The 20,551-nt window shown below is 37.9% G+C and overlaps 2 protein-coding genes across 3 annotated transcripts in view; one reads left to right on the top strand and one right to left on the bottom strand.

Annotated features, from left to right (window-relative positions):
• Positions 1-12,200, top strand: part of NDUFAF2 (NADH:ubiquinone oxidoreductase complex assembly factor 2) — a 47,401-nt gene extending 35,201 nt beyond the window's left edge. The window contains exons 3-4 of the mRNA XM_015825089.1: positions 1,815-1,855; positions 11,705-12,200. Coding sequence (XP_015680575.1) covers positions 1,815-1,855; positions 11,705-11,950 — 287 coding nt within the window. The 3' untranslated portion in view covers positions 11,951-12,200. The remainder of the gene's footprint in view (positions 1-1,814; positions 1,856-11,704) is intronic.
• A 137-nt stretch (positions 12,201-12,337) lies between these two features.
• On the bottom strand, positions 12,338-19,285 carry SMIM15 (small integral membrane protein 15). Of its 2 annotated transcripts, none has more exons than XM_015825090.1 (3): positions 19,201-19,285; positions 16,805-16,867; positions 12,338-14,207 (listed from the first exon to the last, which is right to left on the bottom strand). In XM_015825090.1, exon 3 carries the CDS (start codon positions 14,177-14,179, stop codon positions 13,952-13,954), a length of 228 nt encoding a protein of 75 aa, XP_015680576.1. In that variant the 5' UTR covers positions 14,180-14,207; positions 16,805-16,867; positions 19,201-19,285; the 3' UTR covers positions 12,338-13,951. The 2 variants fall into 2 exon arrangements, with proteins under 2 accessions (XP_015680576.1, XP_015680577.1); XM_015825091.1 differs by lacking the exon at positions 19,201-19,285 and adding an exon at positions 18,668-18,726.
• Between the last annotated feature and the right edge of the window lie 1,266 nt (positions 19,286-20,551).

Raw genomic sequence — 20,551 nt, 5'->3', positions numbered from 1 at the left:
CTTATTTAACTACATTTTTAAGACTGTAAAAAATAAAGCAAAGCATAGTCAGGAGGTGGTGACAGGAATAATTAAATGTTTGGAAATGTAAGATCAACAAAAAGAAATAGCCAACTGTGTAGAGGTCCAATACTAGTTTTGCTATAACATTACTTATAACTATGATCTGATAAGCAAATTCATCTACATCAGTTTTTACCATAATCTTAGGAAAGCAAAGAATATATGTCTGCTTGTTTAACTAAAAGTTGAAGCTATTTTCCAGAATAACCCTGAAATGAAAAGATCAAGTTAATTCATTCCACTAGGGCCCAGTTCTGTTGTCTTGAGTAAAAGAGGCAGGCTCAGTGTAGCAATCTATTGTACTTTAACACCAGAAAGTTAATAAAACAGATCCAAAGATATTTTTTACTGTTATGACTCAATCACAGACTTAACCTCTTTTACATACTATGTATATTAATATCCTTCCTTATCTCATGTCAGGATGCCTTAGCTTTCTAATGAGATATCTAGGCTGTTTATCTGTTAATCTTATAAAGAAGAAACAATGGCTATAAAATGCCTTTCACTCTGAGAGGTCAAAAAAAAAAAAAAGGATTTAGATTGCTCCAGATTTAAAGACTGCTACAAGGGGTGGGGAAATTGAATGGTTAACCTGAGAGACTCTGTCTTAACTTTTTGGTTAGAAAGAGTAGTGAGGAACTTGAAACAAACTGAGGGTTCTTTTTTATTGTCCTAGATCCAAAAAATAAAACAGTTCATACTGAGTGCTGCTCATCACCAAACCTACAGTAAAGTTGGTCAAAATTTGAACGTTAGTTTTTGGTAATGAAAAATGTTAAAACAGTTAAATAGAAATAAGCATGCTTCTCTTTGTCTGCACATTTTTTAAAATTTAAATTAAAACATGTAAATGGATGGTGGGTAGTAGTCATCAGGGACTACTACCACCATATACATTTTAGAGACTTTGAGGCAAACAATGAGTAAGCAAGCACTTGTTTCCAACTCATATTGGTCCATTGAGGAGAAAATCCAAACATTTTGAGTTTTGTTCTATAAGAATACAAAACATTTGTTATATTCTGATGGAATATTTCTAATAGGGCTGATTTATTCTGGGTTTAAAATGGTTTGTTTTTTAATTTAGGATTTTATAATGTTGCTTCTATGGCCGTTTTAAAATTAGTGCTAAATTTACTGATGATAATGAAATGATGTTACTGTTGGTTAATCTTTTCATAATTTTTTTATATAGGTAGTTCTCAATTTACAACCATTTATTTAGTGACCATTTTAAGATCTAATGGCAAAATGATTTATGACTGGTCCTGGTCCTTGCACTTACAACCATCACAGCATCAAAATTCAGGCACTTGATAACCAGCAAAGTTGCTGCATTCTGAGGTCATGTGATTGTGGTGAGATGGGCAGCAAACAAATTTAATAATAATTTGCAACTTTTCCAGCCAGCTTCCAACAAGCAAAGTCAATGGAGGAAGCTGGATTTGCATAACAATCACATGATTTGCTTAATAATTGCAATGATTCACTTAACAACCATGGCATAAGAGATTGTAAAATCAGCCGCAACTCAACAACCACCTTGCTTAGCAATGGAAATTCTGGTCCTAATTGTGACCGTAAGTCAAGGACTACTTAGAAAAGTTAAAAATAACTTAACTTAAATAACTTTTTAAAAAGTTATTTGGAAAGGCAGCTTATAAATTCATAAAATATTGCTGATATAGTTATCAGAATAAATATAAGAATGCGAAATATTTGATATTTTTTGTTTTTAATTTTCTTAGCATGGATGAAGAAAAGAAGAAACAATCCACCCACACTTGAGGTAAGATGTGTTATTACATACTGTGTAAATTGTTTAAACTCTATTTTTATTATGTCCCAGGCTAAACTTCCAGCCTTTTCACTCAGGCTTTTGTCCATTGCTATCATCCCAGTGTGGTTGTTCAATTTTAATTGGAACAATAAAGATATTTCTCTGGCTTCTCTACCTATGTCTGTCTCTTGAGGGCCCCCAAAGTGTTTCGTTAATCAGACACATGACACATATATTATTGCCTGTAATTCTGGGTTGTTGGTTTTTTTTGCTGAATTTTCCCAAGTTCTTCTTCAAGTCCCTTAAAGCTAGAAATGGCTGGAATACCTAAGTGACATTCTTTCCATCTTACAGTTAATGGTAACACTGCTACTTCTTTGCCAGATACTTTTGTCCCAAAAGACTTGGAGAAAAGTGGTGCTGGAATATATAGGAAGTGTGTGTTTGTGTGTGTGTGTGTGTTGCTGTTGTTGTTGCTGCTGAACTTGAAGCATAAGTGATCTTAAAATCTGAATAGTGGACCTACTCCAAAGAAATTACCTATTCCTTTCCCTGCCTCCTTCTCTAAGGCATGTGTAAATCTGTGTGGCAGGTCATTTGTATCTTGATATTATTATTAAGACATTTTTTTCTAAAATGGCTGCCAGATAGATTGATTTGGTTTCTGTATTAGACAGCCTCTGACAACACCTGCTGATACAGTAAATGCTCTTTGACAGCTATTGAAGGGAGGGGTGCTTTTGACCATATTTCTTATTGAAATTGTTCTATAGCAAATCTCCCTGCCCACATCTTTCGTTGAGGCAAATGACAAATTATCCTTCCCCACTTCCCGCTTTTTTGGGAGGTGTGCAAAGAATTTGAAATGTCAGTTAACTGTATTTTATTGAGCCTTTATTCTATTGTCTCACTTATTGCCCCCAAAGATTCATTCCCAAATCTTGCCAATATTTTACTATTTTCCTGAAAACATCACTGTATAAACTATTGACAAAAAGAGCTTGCTTTTTTCATGCTTTCTTCTGCTCTTATCTTTGCAGTTCTATATCTGCACCAAGTAACCAGGCTAAGAAACAATAAGTAAATAAAACCCTGTAAAAGTTGCAAAGGTTTTGAATGGGAAAGGATGATCAAAATACATTACAATCTCCCTTCTAATGGATGAGTTCTGGATCCATTACAGCATACTTCCCAAATCTTGCATTCTTTAAATATGCTGGAGCCTTCATCATCAACATATTTTAAAATACTTGGCTGTATGAAATTACAGTTACTTACTAGCGAGCTATAGTGGCTTTCCTTGTACATTATACTAACAGTAACTTATGTCGTAATCATTTCTTGATACTGCTGCAATGCAGTCAGTCATGGAATGCCTCTGAAGACTATTGGAAACTGCAGTTGGTATAAATTGTTGGTGGGTATTACCTGCCAAGAGATTTTTACAACTGTGTTTTGAGCCCTGCGTTGCTTTCCAGTTATAATTCAAAATGCTTGTCTATAAAGCCCCATACAGCTTGTTTCTAAGGTATCTGCAGGATTGTCTTCACCTACTAGAAACAGCCCTTCTGGTAGGTTCTTGGAAGCTTCCGGTTATACTGTTTACTACTTTTGCAAGGAAAGAGAAAATCGAGACCAGGAGATGCTATTTGTTGGTTGCTCCACCAGGAATAGAGAATAGCTTTTCCTTGCAATTAAAACTCAAGTTTCAGAAGCTACTTGAGATGGTACATTTCTGTAAACATGTGACTACTTGATTGTCTACATGTTTGAATTTTAAATTTAACCGTTTTACTTATTTATCTTATACTTTGATTTTTTCTATTGTTGTTATTCTGTACTTGTTTCAAATTTGATTTTAAGTGATGCTTACTGTGGATGTTTTAATTGGCTGTATGCTTTTTATTGGATTGCTGTAAAATGTGATGAGTCTGTTGACTTAGCAGAATACAGTCAGAATGAAAGAATGAATGAATGAGTGTTCATACATTACGCTAAGCCAAAAATAAGCAAGCAGACAAGATGATTGAATATAGCTTAATGCAAGCATGTCAAACTCGCGACGTCTCATGACGTCCTGTGACGTATCACAACTTTTTCCCCATTGCCGGCAATGGGGTGGGCACGGTTTCGGCATGATGCATCTGGTCCGTGGGCCGGCAGTTTGACATGCCTGGCTTAATGTAATTGTGACACTTAGTTTGTTGAATTGAGGTAAGCTCTGGTAGTGACATTTGGAGAGTTTTCCCCAATACTGTCTCTCTCGGGACCTGCCATATTAAAAATAATAATGCTATTAAATCAAGAAAACCCAGAGGAAAAAAACAGAAGAATTAAAATAAAGAAGGGAAAATTGTAAGAAAAAGAAAAGTTTGTGCAAGCAGCAGTAATTCTATTTCAGTACGATTCAAAGAAATCATATTAGAGGTGTTCAGTTTTAATTTTCTTCTGTGCTTTTGCATAAAATACCTTCCTCTACCATGACTCTTTATAGTTGCCTGCATGTTGTAGGCCAACGGTTCTCAACCTATGGGTCATGACCCCATTTGGGGTCGATCGACCATTTCACGGGGGTCGCCAAGCAAGGCTGTCCGCCATTTTTTCCCCTTTTCCGGCGGGTGCCTTACCTCCCTTGAGCTGGGCCAGCTGGTGGTCGGCCTGCTCCATCTCTGCCGCTTGCCAGCTACGCCTCGGCCGGCGCAGGGGGCGGAACCACGCATGCGCGGCGCTCCCGGGCAGGGAAAGTCCTCGACTTACGACCGGTTGGGATCAGGAGCTGAATGCTGGGGTTTAGTCCGCGACTTACGACCGGTTTAGTCCTCGACTTACGACCGGTTGGGGGGTCGCGGCATTAAAAAGGTTGAGAACCACTGTTGTAGGCAATGACTGTAACAGCTAGGAGAGGTAGGAAGAGTTGTCCAACACATTGAGGCTTTTGCCAGATTTGGGCTGGCTATTACAAAATATCTTTTTATGAGCCATTAACTTTAGGACAACACATAGCTTATTCTTTGTATCTTTTTTTTTCAATCAAAGTCCAAAGATCAGAAAGAATTGACCAAATGAGCTCCGTCTAATGCTAATAATAAACAATTCCAAAAGGCAGATGAAAATATCCTGAGGAGATAGAATTTAATATGCAATTGAATTCATTAATATGTTTCTTAGCTGGTGTGGGAGGTCTAAAAATGGTTGAAAATAGAAGGTACTTTTCATTTCTAATGTGCTATTTGTTTGCTACGCAATAATAAAAACTAAGTGGATTTTGAATAACACAGTTGGATACAAGGTGAAATGCGAAAAAGAAGAAACTTTTTATGACAGCTCCTGTCTTCTTTCAAACTATTTCGAGCATTTCCATAATTATTTGTTTTGACAGCCTTCTTGTCAAGGAAGGAAAATGTACTTTACTGAGTAGTAATAAGCATAAAATTTCAATTATTATCTCCCCATCATCATCCCTAGAAGAGAATAATTAAATTGAAAATTACATTATGTTTAGTTATCATAGTGTATGCTCATCTTCCTTATTTGATTGTAAGAATATTATTTCAGAAATAACATGAGAGAAACTAACTTTAATCATGGTGATTCATTTTCATTGAATTCTAAGTTCCTATCATCCAACTGCTGGATGGTTAAAGAATTATATTTTCAGTGACACTTTAATGCATACTTTATTTATGCCTTGCCTGTTTATATATTCTGTTTTTTAAATGTAGTCTGCAACATTTTGTAGATTAATTGACTAGATTAGTCAATTAAAAGCCTTTTATTAATTTCTCTATAATTAAAACAGCAGGCATATTTTCTCAGTTCCAGTGAATCACCTATTAGAGTGTTAGATGCATGAAATTGTGCCTTTGTAAGGTAGTGCCTAAAGCATATAATTTATGCTTCTTGTTAAAACTAAAGACTTGTTATCTTTCTGAACCATTTGAAATGGTACTAAGCTATGGTTTGCTTAACTATTGACTATTTATTAATAATTGTCTGAATTTCCACATGTTAAGCAATAAGCTGTCCAACGGTATATAATCTAATACTATAGTATAGCATGATGAGAGAACCTGGCTTTAACATTAATATTCATTACTGAGATAATTATCTGATGATAGTTCTAGAACAATAGTTTACAAAAACAGAAATGCAAGCATTTACTAAATATTAATTATTGCTTCCTGAGTATCTCTACCTCTCTAGCTAAAAAGCTAAGCTGCCCAGATTTATTCTGTGGTAAGATGGGTGATAGATTGATTAGATAGATAGATAGACAGACAGACAGACAGACAGACAGACAGACAGACAGACAGACAGACAGACAGACAGACAGATAGATGATAGACAGACAGACAGACAAGGAAGCTGTGGTTATACAACACTTCGGGATTTTATTCTGGTAGAATTCTCTATAGGAAGCATTTTATTCAAATTCTACTGTAGAAAAATGTATTCTATATTTTCTTACTAATTTTATCCCGTTTGAAAGCCTCACAAGAGTCATTTGGATAAAGGCATGTGCTGCCTTGGGAAGAAGGCCTGGCACAGCTAGCAGCTGTCTTGCAAAGGACCATGCCAGGTGTGTCTTGTCAGCAGTGGGACGAAGAAGACAGCGAAGGCTCACTGGGGGTGGCCAGGCCAGTGGGGTACAGGGTGGCAAAAGTGGAATGCAGGGTAGCTAAAAGGACAGAGCTAGGGGAAAAATGGGTGGAGAGAGTTTAATCACCCTAATGGTCATAAGTATGAGCAGGTTGCCAACCACCTGGAATTTGATCATGTGACTTCAGGGACACTGGTGGCCATAACTTTGTGGACCGGGTATAACTACAATTCCTTCAATGCCACTGTAACTTTGAGCAGTCACTGAACAAATAGTTATTCAGCAATGACTATCGGTAATATCCATCTGAGATCATTTCTCTACCCATATCAGATACATCGTCAAACGTGGAAGATATCTGGTAAAATTAGCATTGTTTTATTTTTCATCCTTTAGTATGCCAGGGGATCGTTGTAAATGGGTAGTATGACACTGAGAATTATTCATTTTGTGAATCTTCATCCCCTTCTCCTTCCTCTTCCTCTCTCTTTCTCCCATACTTGTTCACACTCTAAAATCCTCTAACATCATCTTGCAGCTCCAATAATCCTTTCTGTTAACCAGTTACCCAATAAATCAGACTAAAGTATTTCCCCTACAACCACCACACACACATTAGATCAGGGGTGTGAAACTGCCGGCCTGCAGGCCGGATGCATCATGGTGAAACTGCGCGCACCCCTTTGCCGGCAATGGAAAAAAAGTCATGATATGTCACGACATGTCATGTGACGTTGTGAGTTTGACACCCCTGCATTAGATTGTAAGGGGCTTTTATGTTTCCCTTTTTTTAATTTGCTGGAGCTCTTGATCTATTTACTCATTGGTTTAACATTTTGTTAATTACCTTATTTGGCCTTGTTCGCTTATCCTCATTTTTTGTTGCTACAGTCACTTTTAAGTGTTTCTATTGGTGATGCAATTATTGTCAGCGCACTTTTTAATGCCTCTGATCTATGGAGGTTTTCTTTTTGCTATTTGGGGAAGAATTTTAGAAGACTAGGTCAGAGATTTTTCTTGGTACAAATAAGCTATGTTGAGTGTTTAATGCCTTTTATCTTTGAAATTAAGTCTGGATAAGACCTTTTGTCTCTTAAGTCTTTTTACCTGGTATTGGATATGGTAGCAATTTTTGCTGTACAAATGTTTTTGTGTGGGCATATTAAAATGTCTTTCTAATGCATTATCACTTAAGAATATACAAGCTCTGCAAGACACAAGCCAAATGCTTTTTTCCCCAAGTTGTTGATTAGTTGCTTTTGGAGGCTTAGAGTATGATGGGGAAGGCAGTAACATTGTTCAGCAATCACCATTCAGAGCTATATGGCTTTTGATATTAAGTGTAATATATACCTGATGAGATGAAAATAATCTTATCTCATACGAATTTTTCATACAGCATCATCCTTTAAAACTGGCTAAGTTGGTCACTAACATCCATTATACTCAAAATGCTTGATGTGACGAATTACTTCATCCATCTTGAGTCTTCAGTGGTTTAGTCCTTGCTTGTAAAGATAAGAATAAACTTTTATTCATATAGCCAATGGGGCACATAATTTCGTATGTCTTTAGCATTCTCCCACCATCATTATTTTAATCAAAACTACCCAGATGATTGTAATTTTTCTTGTGCCTTATTTGGTCAAGGCAACTGTCCGGATGCCCTTCTTGACACCTATGTGGAGTTCACAGCAGATATTTTTTTTCTTTGTGCCATAGGAGAAAAATATGTTGTCACTTCTAGGATTGAACTCTCAGCCTTCAAGTGGGAGATAATCGTCTTCATCACTATGCCACCATACCACTTGTTATTACAGTAGTCCAGTTATATTAAAAAGTAGTTGTCAGCTTTCATACAATGAACAAATGTTAATGTAGCTTCCACTACACTTAACTATAACCTAGGCAGTTTAAAATGGTCTTTGAAGTCATGCAGTATGAACTTTTGAAGGTATTTATAAAATATTTTATCTCAGAATGAACTAAGCTTGGCCGTTTGTAGGCAATTATGCTTAGAGCAGTGTTTCTCAACCTTGACAATTTTAAGGCATGTGGACTTCAACTCCCAGAATTCCATAGCCAGCATTGCTGGCTATGGAATTCTGGGAATTGAAGTCCACATGCTTTAAAATTGTCAAGGTTGAGAAACACTGGCTTAGAGAAATTGGAGAATGTATATGCACACATGGATGTGTTCTGTACAGAAGCAATACTCAAATGTGACTCCCACTTTTAATAGGATTTCACCAAGGGGGAAATGCAGTGTGGAATAGCTTGGAATGGCTGCCTCCCATGTTGATTGGGAACCATGGGTTAGGGGAAGTGGGATTTCTCCAGTCAAGCTCCACATGAAAGTGACTCCTAAGCTATGACAGTAACACTGGCTGAGAGTTCAGTCCTAGGTAGTGACAGATGTTTTGTCAGGAAACTGCCTCATCTTATGAGGTATAAATTTTTCTGTAAAAGTAATTTCTGCAGCAGATAGCAACACTTAATCAACTTTGCTAAATCTGGAAAAAAACTAAGAAGAGTTGGACCTGATTAGGACTTGGACGGATGACCAAAAGGCATGGCTGTAGGCTAGATGAGCAAGTTAATAATATTTTGAAAGAAGGCAGTGACAATGGCTAATCGCCTCCATACTGCTACCAAGTGTGATATGTGGATTTGGTCCTATACTGTGATTATGCTCTCTCAGAACCAATAAATTAGGTAAGATTATTTGCTAGGGGAACAGCAGCCGTTACAAGCTAATTTTCCCAATAATCCACCTTGCAGCATTTTCCACCCTTACCATGAAAAGGAATAGGAAATAATTATATAAGCTGTACAGATGAAATGCAATAGAATCTCATGCTATGCTATTGTGCTACTCCTCTGGAATATCTGGTCAGTGTCATCTTTCCCTTGAAGGCCAAATGTTAGAGAGGAGGAGCCTTTGTTCAATTTGTATGTACTCCTTGTGGGTCTGACCTTTGAATGGTAGAAAAATTAGAAAGTTAATTGAAATCAGTTGAATTATTTTCAGCTAGCATTAGAGACCCAATAGGTTTATTACATTGTGATTATAGAAGTTCATTTATTGTCCAATCTCAGTTTCATTTTGATATGGGAATTTGGTTTCCTTCTGAGTTTGGATTTGGCAACTACTCCTTTGATTATACATGTTTAATGAATTATATCTTGTTGCATGCCTTTGTAAAATCATTTGATACATTTGCTCTTTATTCTTTTTCTATTATTTTCATTTTAAAGAAATGCATGGTAATAAATTTAAATGATGGGCAGTCAATATTTTAAGTCCTTGTTTTGAAAAAGTATTTCAGCATTTTTAGTAATTACTTATATTGCCACATAGACACTTCATAGCGCATGTATTAGAATAATGTAACTTGAAGACAGGGGATATAGGATACTTTGCTGATTTTGTTAAGGGCCTGGATACTTACGAATCCTTCATAGGCCACCTTGAATGCTCTCTTGGAAGAATAGTGACCCCAAAAAATAATAATGTGCTGCATGCCTCTAAGAGAAATTATGGTGATTGACAGCCTTTAGCATGCAGGATTTGATGATCTTGGACACACATTTAAAACAAAAAGTAAAGGAATCTTAAGTTACCCATAGCAAAATTCTGAGAACTGTATTAGGACAAAGTATTTTATTAAGCCAATTCAGGATTACAAATGAGTGCACTTTTCAGTTCTTGAGAAGGAAGGAGGAAGTTCACAACAACAACAAAAAAGCTGGGGGAAGAGATGTTTAAGTCTGCATTCAAAATCATATGAGGTAACTCATCATACTGAAGCATGCATTCTAAACAGTTGATTGAACGAAGTGTGTAAGCTGCTTCTCACATGGTGCTAGCTATAAACCATGGCTCATAAACAGCCAGTGATTGGGTCTGTATGTTGTGCTAACCTAAAAATAAACATGTTATGCTATAACTTAGTATAATTTATGAATCCAGCCCTAGATTTAGATGGAAGGGTGCCAAACTGAAATCAAGCTCCAGCACAGGTTGAGATATTTTCCAAGCCGTAATTAAGACAAGTTTACTGGGACTGTTGGGATGATGAAACAAGCAAATTTTAAATCTGTATTTCTGAAAAATAGAAAATGTAGCTATTACTTCAAATTAATCTTCATAATTAAATCAGACAAGTTCCTTCACGGTTTCATTAAATGTTTAAAATCCTCTGAATTGCTATCTGTTTATTGATTAGAAACTCTTTATGGACTTTTTGTCTAAAAGAGAATAAACGAACTTGTGATTTTTGGTTTGATGATTAGCTAGGATAGATCATGAAGAGAGTTACGATATAACTTTAGAGAGGTCAGTGTAAAATTGTAGTTGCTGCTGTAGAGAAGATCAGAAGCCACTTCCTTGTATCACTTTCTTTTCTATTTTTCTGCTAAGTATTCTTTTGCATCTTTAGCTTTTTCTTTATTCTTTTGACTCTACAGTATTTTAGTAGTCCCATTCTGGTGTTTAAAATTTTCATTAAAAATGTATGTATATGGTTTATTCTTAATTGGTATCTACTGATAGAAAGGTTTTGATCCACTAGCTCAGTGGTTCTCAACCTTTTTAATGCCGCAACCCCAACCGGTGGTAAGTTGAGGACTAAACCGGTCGTAAGTCGAGGACTAAACCGGTCGTAAGTCGAGGACTTTCCCTGCCCGGGAGCGCCGCGCATGCGTGGTTCTGCCCCCTGCGCCGGCCGAGGCGTAGCTGGCAAGCAGCAGAGATGGAGCAGGCCGACCACCAGCTGGCCCAGCCCAAGGGAGGTAAGGCACCCGCCGGAAAAGGGGGAAAAAAATGGACAAAAAAAATGGCGGACAGCCTTGCTTGGCGACCCCCATGAAATGGTCAATTGACCCCAAATGGGGTCCCGACCAAATGGGGTCCCGACCCACAGGTTGAGAACCACTGCACTAGCTCATCAGTGGAATGGGAATGGGAATGAAATTTGGAGGCAAGTCTGCCATGCTCTTCTAGAGGGATCTCAGCAATTCATGGTAGGGGGTGCCCAGAAAAGTGAAAATTAGCATCCTATACTCCAATGAGTTGAATCTGGATGAAGTTGCCTATACTGGGGCTGCCTTTCCTGGTCTCTTCAAGTGCTACTTGTTGATTGAGGTAAGCTCTTCTGTTGGAAAAATGAAAGCAACACAACCTACCCACTCAAGGCGCATCTCCTTAGCATTCACTGTTTCATTCAGTCAGCTCAATGTGTTACATTTTTTTTCAGGAATGTATCCAGAATAACAACTACAGAAAAGAAATGAAAGCTAAAGTTGAAGATTTGGGTGAAAAAAGCAGACTCCTACAGGCCAAAGATCGTGAAGAGGGTCTTGAGGTCGGACCACTTCAAACACAGATTAAAGGACATGCATCTGCTTCCAACTACAGAAAGCCTGAACACTCAGAAGATCCTGTTAGTACAGCAAATACATTTCAGCCTGGAGCCTGGATGCCTCCTAACCGTGAAAAATAAAAGTCCCCGTGAAAAGCAGCAGGAAAGAGACATCATTTGGTTAATGAGCAGCATGAATGAACACACTTTTTAAAATTCTATATTATATTTAAAAGCTTAGCAGCATTTTCAAAATGCTTAGATTCTGTTGTTTCTTGTAGAAATGTTTAATTGCTTTTTATAAAATGTCCCATCTCTAATTCTTTTGCCTCTTAAATCATTTGATGTTTTCAGTGAAGTTATACTTCAATAAAATTTACTGCTGCTGTAATCATTACAGATTACTACATGACTATATATATTCTAGCTGTTAATTAATGTTAAAAGAGCGTATGGCATATCCAATGTATGCTATACATACAGATATTCTCTTTAAATCTGTTAAACTATTATAACTTCTCATATTCCAAACTGCTTAATGTTGAAATTTAGTCATTCACATAAGTTCACAGCTTCTCCTAACATATTAAAAAATGATTTGTTTATGGAAGTGGATCCAAAATGTTATTTATGAAAAGTAAGCAATGCTATAGTTATTTATTCGCTAATTATGTCTAATAAGATTTTGACAAGGTTCTAAATGTCACTAAACACAATAAATTATTTAGAAAGGGATACACTACAGTTAAAAATTTCCCACTGTAAATAAATGTCAGGACTTGTGCAAGTTACAAAGCTAATTTTAACATTATTTATTTAAAGTAGAAATTTAACGTTTCATAGCTTAACAAGTCAATAGCAATGTGTAATCATGAGCATATTTAAATGTCCTATACATTTTGTTTAAAATGCATACTTGTGCTTGGCATCCTTTGCATCAGGAGATGCATTTATTAGTTTCCTATCCTACATAATCCCTAACTTTATTCTTAGATCAGTAAACCAATGTTGGTTTAGTAATCATAATTTCACCAAACCAATGTCATAAATAAGATACCTCTGTTATATTTATAAGTAACTGGATCTAAAAAAATAGGCTTCAAAATGTTACAAGATTTTCAAAGATGATCTTAAGAAGCCTTGGTTTTTAAAGAACTGAAACAAGGGAAGGCTTGACTAGAAATATATAAAAGGAATTGCTAATCGTTTGCCCACCAGGCATGAATCTTTGCCTTCACAGGCAAGGTACTGACTTTATAGGGAGCCATAATTTAGAATAAGAAGCTTCTATAGCAACTTTGTGAAAGCAGCTGAAAGGGCTTGCTACAGGGAGAATGATGCTTGCCATTTGGCCTGAATTGGCCAAGAGTCCCTAAAATTTGCCTTCAGTCTGCTTTAGCTTAACTAATAAACATGTGAGAGCATTTGTAACTATTCATTCTGGTTGTTACAAGACTTAGTGATTGCTTACATTCAACTGGACACATTCACTATTGCTTTGTCCTCAGAGTGTAGCCATCAAAAATATAATGTAACACAAATGAGAAAGTATTATCCAACAGCTATGGCTTATGCACAGACTATTCCAGTAATCATATTTTATGTTCTTTTTTCCAAATACTTTGTAAATAAGGTTGCTGTCATTTACATTTAACAAGGATAATCTCTCGAATGATAATTTTAAGCTATCATGGATTGTATAATTGAGACAATCTGATTCTTACAAACCATTATGCTAAGGAATAGTGAAAATACTGGTTTTCAGTATGAAATCAGGATTCTTCATAATGTAGGAAAATTTTACAATACAACAAAATTATATGCAAATTATTAAACAATTATTTTCTGTAGTATAAAATCATAAGACAGATTTTAATGAAAATAATAATTCATATCTATATAGTTATGTTATACATTATAAACTTACATTTTGCTTATATCCCAGGTTAGAAAAAAAATCAGATTTCTTAAAAAAGCAATTAAAGTTCATGACCACAGAGTTTAATAGCACAAATTAAGCATACATTATTCCAGGAAAAAAATCTGCCATGTCCCATTTCTGTAAGGATACAATAACAAAAAAAGGTACATATATAGTAACAGTGCATTGCCAGAAAAAATTGGCCCAGTGAAATTGAATTCTTAGTCCTTCTTTATTCGTTTAGCTTTTATAATATTTTCTTGGCGTTTTTGTTTCTTTTTTTGTTCCCGTTCCTTAGCTTCAATCATTTTTGCCAGTTTCCATGATAGCACTGCACTTGCCAAGAATAGAGGTGTTAGAGCAAGGATCACTGTTGTAAGGAATCCATATGGATCTTTTGCAGCCCATTCTACAATATATTCAGCCCAAGATTTGATATTTTCAAACATCCTTCTTGCTATCTAATAGGGGAGAATCCTAAAAAAAATGTGATACTATTATTTCACAGAAAATTAAACAGATAACAACCGAATAATGCAGAAAGAAATTCAGAGTAACAGAGCTGAAAGTGGCCTTGGAGAGGTCTTCTAGTCCAACCCCCTGCTCAGGCAGGAAACCCTATAACATTTTAGACAAATGGTTGTCCAATCTCTTCTTAAAAACCTCCAGTGTTAGAGTACCCACAAGTTCTGGAGGGAAGTCATTCCACTGATTAATTTTTCCAACAGTCAGGAAATTTCTCCTTAGTTTTAGGTTGGATTTCTCCTTGATTAGTTTCCATCTGTTGCTTCTTGTCCTGCCTTCAGGTGTTTTGGAGAATAGATTGACTCCCTCTTCTTTGTGGCAACCCCTTAGATATTGGAACCCTACTATCATATCATCCCTAGTTCTTTGTTTCATTCAAGACAAGGTATATCCCTACTTTAGTATGAAATATAAATTTAAAACATCCCTTCAATTTTATGTTTAGGCTACAATGGCATTCCTGAACTACTGCAGGGATATGTCTTTTCTGCAGGGATAAGCAGCGAGTTCCAAACATACATGCTGTGAATTCTTCAGCCTTGATCAATAATGCTATACCCAGGTCGGAAAATAATAGATCAGTGGGAATCCAAAGTTTCCCTGATATCTTCCCAAATCAGTTTCTAACCTTTGCTAACTCTGCAAACTGTCTTGATTTCACTGGGACAGAACACACTCATTTGGAACAGAAAAAGGGTATAAGACAATATTTTTTTAAAAGCACAAAAATTGCTCTTCCCTCCATTTTGCAGTAGATCTTTTGCCTTGTCAATGGTTCTAATGTCATAGCACTCCAAAATGTAGGATTGCTGTCTCTTTAGAACAGGGGTCTTCAAACTCGGCCCTTTTATGACTCATGGACTTCAACCCCCAGAATTCCTCAGCCAGGCACGCTGGCTGAGGAATTCTGGGAGATGAAGTCCATGAATCATAAAAGGGCCAAGTTTGAAGACCCCTGCTTTAGAAGATGTCAATCAAATTAATCAATCAAATCAATAGATTCATATTGTATGGAGCCTTTAAAGAGCACTTTGTTTCAGTTGCGTCTTCAAAGCACCACTTCAGTGGAATTCAGCATTCTACCTGTAGGCACTTCTGTGCAAAAGATATTTCCACTAAAGCAAAATGACCAGGCAAAATATTGAGTGTCACTTCGTTCCAGCAATTGTGTTTTAAATCAAGGCAGCTCTGCAAAGCAGTACCACATTACACTATATTAAGCAACACATTGATTCAAAATGGTGAGAAAAGCTACTTCAGTACAAACAAACAAAAACTTCATATTACAATAAAAGAACAGAATCTCCTGCAAAACAAAGACTTTTACAATATAGGTATAACCAAAAACCCCACAAGTTTTTAAGAAACCTTTGATGGCCAAAAACCTCAATTTTTTAAATGGTCTTAAAGAGGATGGAACCACATCATAAATTGGGGTTGAGATGATTCCAGACATTTCACCGCCATTCTGTCTTCATCTTAGACAGAAAGATATTGCTAAATCAGATACCTCTTCAACTAGCATGACTATTACCACCATTTTCAAATCCTTTTAGATGTAAAAGAAGAGGCAGAGCCGGGTGGAATTAAGAAAGTGATCAGTCTGGACTTATTATTTGCCATAAGTGATCCAAGTTCAACCCCCTCCCCAAATGCCATTAACTCTTGTCTAGCGCCAATTTTGTATTGACTGTTAGTTGATTAGAACTGTTTATATAGACTTCAGCAATAAATCTTCTAAACCAGAGGTCCCCAACCTCTGGGCCGTGGCATTCCCCTCTACTCACACTAGTGCCTACAGCCCCGTTTGTACATGATGCATGCAGGCGCAAAAGGGGCAGCTAGCGCTGGGCGGATGTGCGTGGCCCACTTGTACATGCGCAAACAGGGCCACTAGCCGCTGTGGGGGGTGCACAGCCGTATGCGCATTGCATCAGCCCACGCTGGACACATGAGTGGGGCCGCTAGTGCCACACCAGTGCGGATGGCCCCGTTTGCGTGCATGTGCACCAATTTGGAAGCTGCTCTCCTTCCCTCCAGGCCGTGAGCCCAGAAAGGTGAGAGACCTCTCTTCTGAACTGCAACTTAATGTATGGTCCTGATCCTTTGCGCCTGAGACTACTAGCTTAGTTTAGTTTATTGATTAGCCCATAGGCCATATCAAAATACAGAGTTCCAAACCCAAATTATTAATAAAATCTTATAAAAACAATTTAAAATGAAATTGAAGTAAAATAATTTCAGTATCACCCCTGCAATCTACCTCAAATCAGTCCCACATATGCCGATCTCAGCCGAACATTTTACTCAAGTACTATGCCGTGTTAAATGTTGTTTTCAGAGTCTGCCTGCCTGTAAGGTATGTTATTTTAATATGGGGTTCCCAATGGGTCATTTGTTTAATATATGAACCAAGGTACCTGAGTCTCCCCTTCTTATACAAATAACAATCAAATAACCAACACTATTAGAATAACAAGAACCCTGTATATTACAATTAGAAATATATTTAGAATTCCTCCAGCAACATAAAAGATGTCACAACTTACCCAAGAGGTCAAGAAACTCCAGTGTAGCAACACGGCAAAACTGGATATTGTTGTCATAAAAAACTATAAGAAAAAACATTGGGAAATTTAAAGTAGCTTCTGATTGTAGAAGTTGTACAGTAATACAAAACAGTTCAAATTGTGGTATTAAATAATACTCTATACTGTACAGATAGACAATGTATGATAATTGAGCACAAAATTTCTGTTGCTAAGCGAGACAGTTGTAAAGTGAGTTTTGTCCCATTTTAAAACCTTTCTTGCCACAGTTGTTAAATGTATCACTGCAGTTGTTAAATTAGCAACATTGTTGTCAAGTGAATCTGGCCTCCCATTTGACTTTGTCAGGTTTCAGAAGATGATCACATGATCTAGGACCGGTAGGCAATCTTGGTTCTTTTATGACTCGTGGACTTCAACTCCCAGCTCAGGAATTCTGGGAGTTGAAATCCACGAGTCATAAAAGAGCCAATGTTGCCTACCCCCGATCTAGGACATTGCAATCATCATAAATACTAGTTGCCAAGCATTTGAATTTTTATCATGTGACCGTGGAGATGCTACAACAATCTTAAGTGTGAAAAAGGGTCATAAGTCACTTTTTTCAATGCCATAACTTTGAATGGTCACTAAATGAACTGTTGTAAGTCAAGGACTATATATATCAAAATATCAAAGGTTCAGTTGCTAAGTTTCAGATAAATTTTAAAATATTTTAAGTGCTACTTAAAAATATGGAACTGATTAGTAAGTATAGTAATTTGCTAAACTGTTCACAAAAATGGCAACTTCCATAAGTGTTCCATCTACCGGTATTAAACTTAAGGAAATTGAAAAGAAAAAATAGATCCAGTGAAACAGGAAAATAAACATTTTCCCTTCAGGCAAATTTCCATATTTTCTTAATAAAATGATAATTTAGCACAAAAAAACTATAGCAACTTGTTCTCTTTTTACTTTTTTGAGGAAAACATTTAAAATGCAATCTATATAAATAAAAATGTAAATGTTTGTTTGTTCAAAATCTTAAATTTCCGAAAGTTCTTTACCGATTGCTTTGAAATTTTGACACAACGTTGCATTCGAATACGCACGTGTTTTTATATACCTACTATTATATAGATGTCACACCTGTGACAGGTAAAAAACATGCTTTTTTTGAAAAACAGCTTAACCAGACTGAGCCACAGCAACGCGTGGCCGGGTACAGCTAGTTCTAAATAGATTTTTGCATAAGCAAGTCTTCATCAAGGCAGTGAGTTGAACCAAATGGGAAGACTTGTTTATGGTACATCAAACTGCATGCAAAATGTTGCCAAGACTCAAGACAGACTTTAAGCCCCCCCACAAAAAGGCTGCGGTCAATATTGCATACACTTGAACAGTCCCATGGATTGCAGTGGGAATTATTTCTAATAAGCATCCATTGTGCCAGTTGGAGTCCACCCATTTATCTAAAAAGTTGCCAAGGTTGAAAAAACACTGCCTTAGCCTCCCTGCTTATAGTGTCTAGTGAACTACATGAACAACTGTCATTCCCTGCTTTCTTTTAATTTTGAAATCAGATGTTTTGGGTCAGTGTTTCTCAACCTTGACAATTTTAAGGCATGTGGACTTCAACTCCCAGAATTCCACAGCCAGCAATGCTGGCTGTGGAATTCTGGGAGTTGAAGTCCACATGCCTTAAAATTGTCAAGGTTGAGAAACACTGTTTTGGGTGATGGAAAGGCTGGTTCTCGAAGTACTCTTAGATTCAACTGACTTATTACTGGAGTTTAGAACGATTTGCAAGCAGCGACATGAATACAGCTGTAAGACCATCAGTTCCTAACACGAAGCCTCAGGAAAGACGCAATGACAAACCTGTATTTTATTATATCCATCCATCTAGGCGAGGAACACACCTAATACTCCTGCCTCCTATTTCCCCCATAAACACACACACACACACAAACACGTGAGTTGGGCGGGGCTAAGAAAGACTGGCCCAAAGCGGAGAGGGCTGGGAATTACGGGACATTTGCCCCACTGACTTCTGCTTCGGATCTACTGCGCCTGCGTGCGGAAGACTTCACCTGTTGAATTTCTGCAAGGGAGTGGGATGCGACAACAAAACATTGGCAACCGTAAGAAAGGTGCCTGCGACTCTTAAGAAGCTCAGCCCCCCACCCCACGCTTGGACAGCAAGCCGAGGAAAGGGTCCGGATCACCGGGACCGCCCAGGCGAGGAAAGAGCCGAGCTGGAGCGCGGGTGCGTCTGGCGCGTGCACGACGGCGAGGCCCCGGCCCGACGTAGCGCGCGCGGCCACCTTCCCTCCTTCCCTTCCTCCCCCCCGATGCGGGACGGCTGCCCATCCTCCTCCGCCCCCCAGATCTCGGCTCGAGGGTTCACTCACCCGCCAACCGGAAGGAGGAAGTAAAAGGAAGCCAACTTCCGACGGGAGCCCGCCTTCGCCGGTATTCCCGAGCGGACGTGGAGGTGAAGGGAGGATTTACGTCGTCCCTTCCGGGTAGGAAGCCCCGCCTCTGCCTTTAAAGGAACGGGACTTCTTGGGGCAAGCAGCGAAAGACAAAACCTAACCCCAAAAAATCAGACTTGCACTGCGCCAGGCATAAACGCCTATAAATGCTATTATGAATACTAATATTAATCTTAAGTTTTAATGTTAATACTATTAGTATGGAAAATAATAAATATATGGGTGCGGTTGGATTGCTGGAAAGCCTTCCAGAAGATCTGGTGGCTGGGGAATTCTGGGAGTTGAAGTTGCTGAGGTTATTTCAGTGTTTCTCAACCTTGACAATTTTAAGGCATGTGGACTTCAACTCCCAGAATTCCACAGCCAGCATTGCTGGCTGTGGAATTCTGGGAGTTGAAGTCCACATGCCTTAAAATTGTCAAGGTTGAGAAACACTGGGTTATCTGGATCTTTTGTAGCCTTAATTATGACTAAATGAAACTGAGCGGCAACGCAGCCCAGTAAATATTTCCTCCACCCTTTGATTAATAAAGACAGCGCCTCAGATAGTCCTCAATAACTGTCCAGTCTTTTCCACTTTTTATAAATCCCAAATCGCCACTCCTTACTTGGCAGTTTTTGGGGCAAGAAAAGACTGGCTGAACCACTCTCAGATCAGAAAAATGTTTCGTTTCGATAAGCATTCTCTCCCCCCCCCCCATTTTCTTGCTTTTGCCCGGCTGGGGAAAAAGAAAGCAAATTGAACCAAGAAGTGAACTACCTTTTTCTACCTGTGCACTTTTCTACCTTTGTAAGCCCAAGCGGCATGCTCTCCGAAGGGCAGGAGAGCCGGTGCAAGCGCCGAGCATGAGCGCTGGATGGAGGGAGTGGACGTGAAGGGCCGCCGCTCGTGCACCCTGATAAATTCCGCCTTCTGCAGAAAACTTTTCCTGCACCTCAGCGCTTTTCGACGATCTTTCCAACCTTCTACAGGGTGGGTTATTTTACGTTGAAAACCACCTTACTTTACGTTCCTATCCCAAATGAACACCATAGGCTTCGTCTTGTTAGGTCTAAGTCAGTGCCAAAACAAGGTATGTATATTAACCTTGTGAACTCCAAAGCTTCCTCCTTCCGTTATGTATTCAAGATGGACAGTGATTAATATTTATGTTACCTATATGTAAGGTTGTAGGTCTATACATATGTTGTATATAGTATGTTTAAATGTGTGTTATGTATGTGTACACTTTGAGAACAAGCAATTAAATTTCATTTTCAATGTGTG

Source organism: Protobothrops mucrosquamatus, unplaced genomic scaffold (genome assembly GCF_001527695.2).
Source record: "Protobothrops mucrosquamatus isolate PMUCROS unplaced genomic scaffold, P.Mucros_1.0 scaffold2478, whole genome shotgun sequence".
Classification (NCBI taxonomy): Eukaryota; Metazoa; Chordata; class Lepidosauria; order Squamata; family Viperidae; genus Protobothrops; species Protobothrops mucrosquamatus.
Note: the sequence above shows the minus strand (reverse complement) of the source record. Positions and strands in the feature narration are given on the sequence as shown.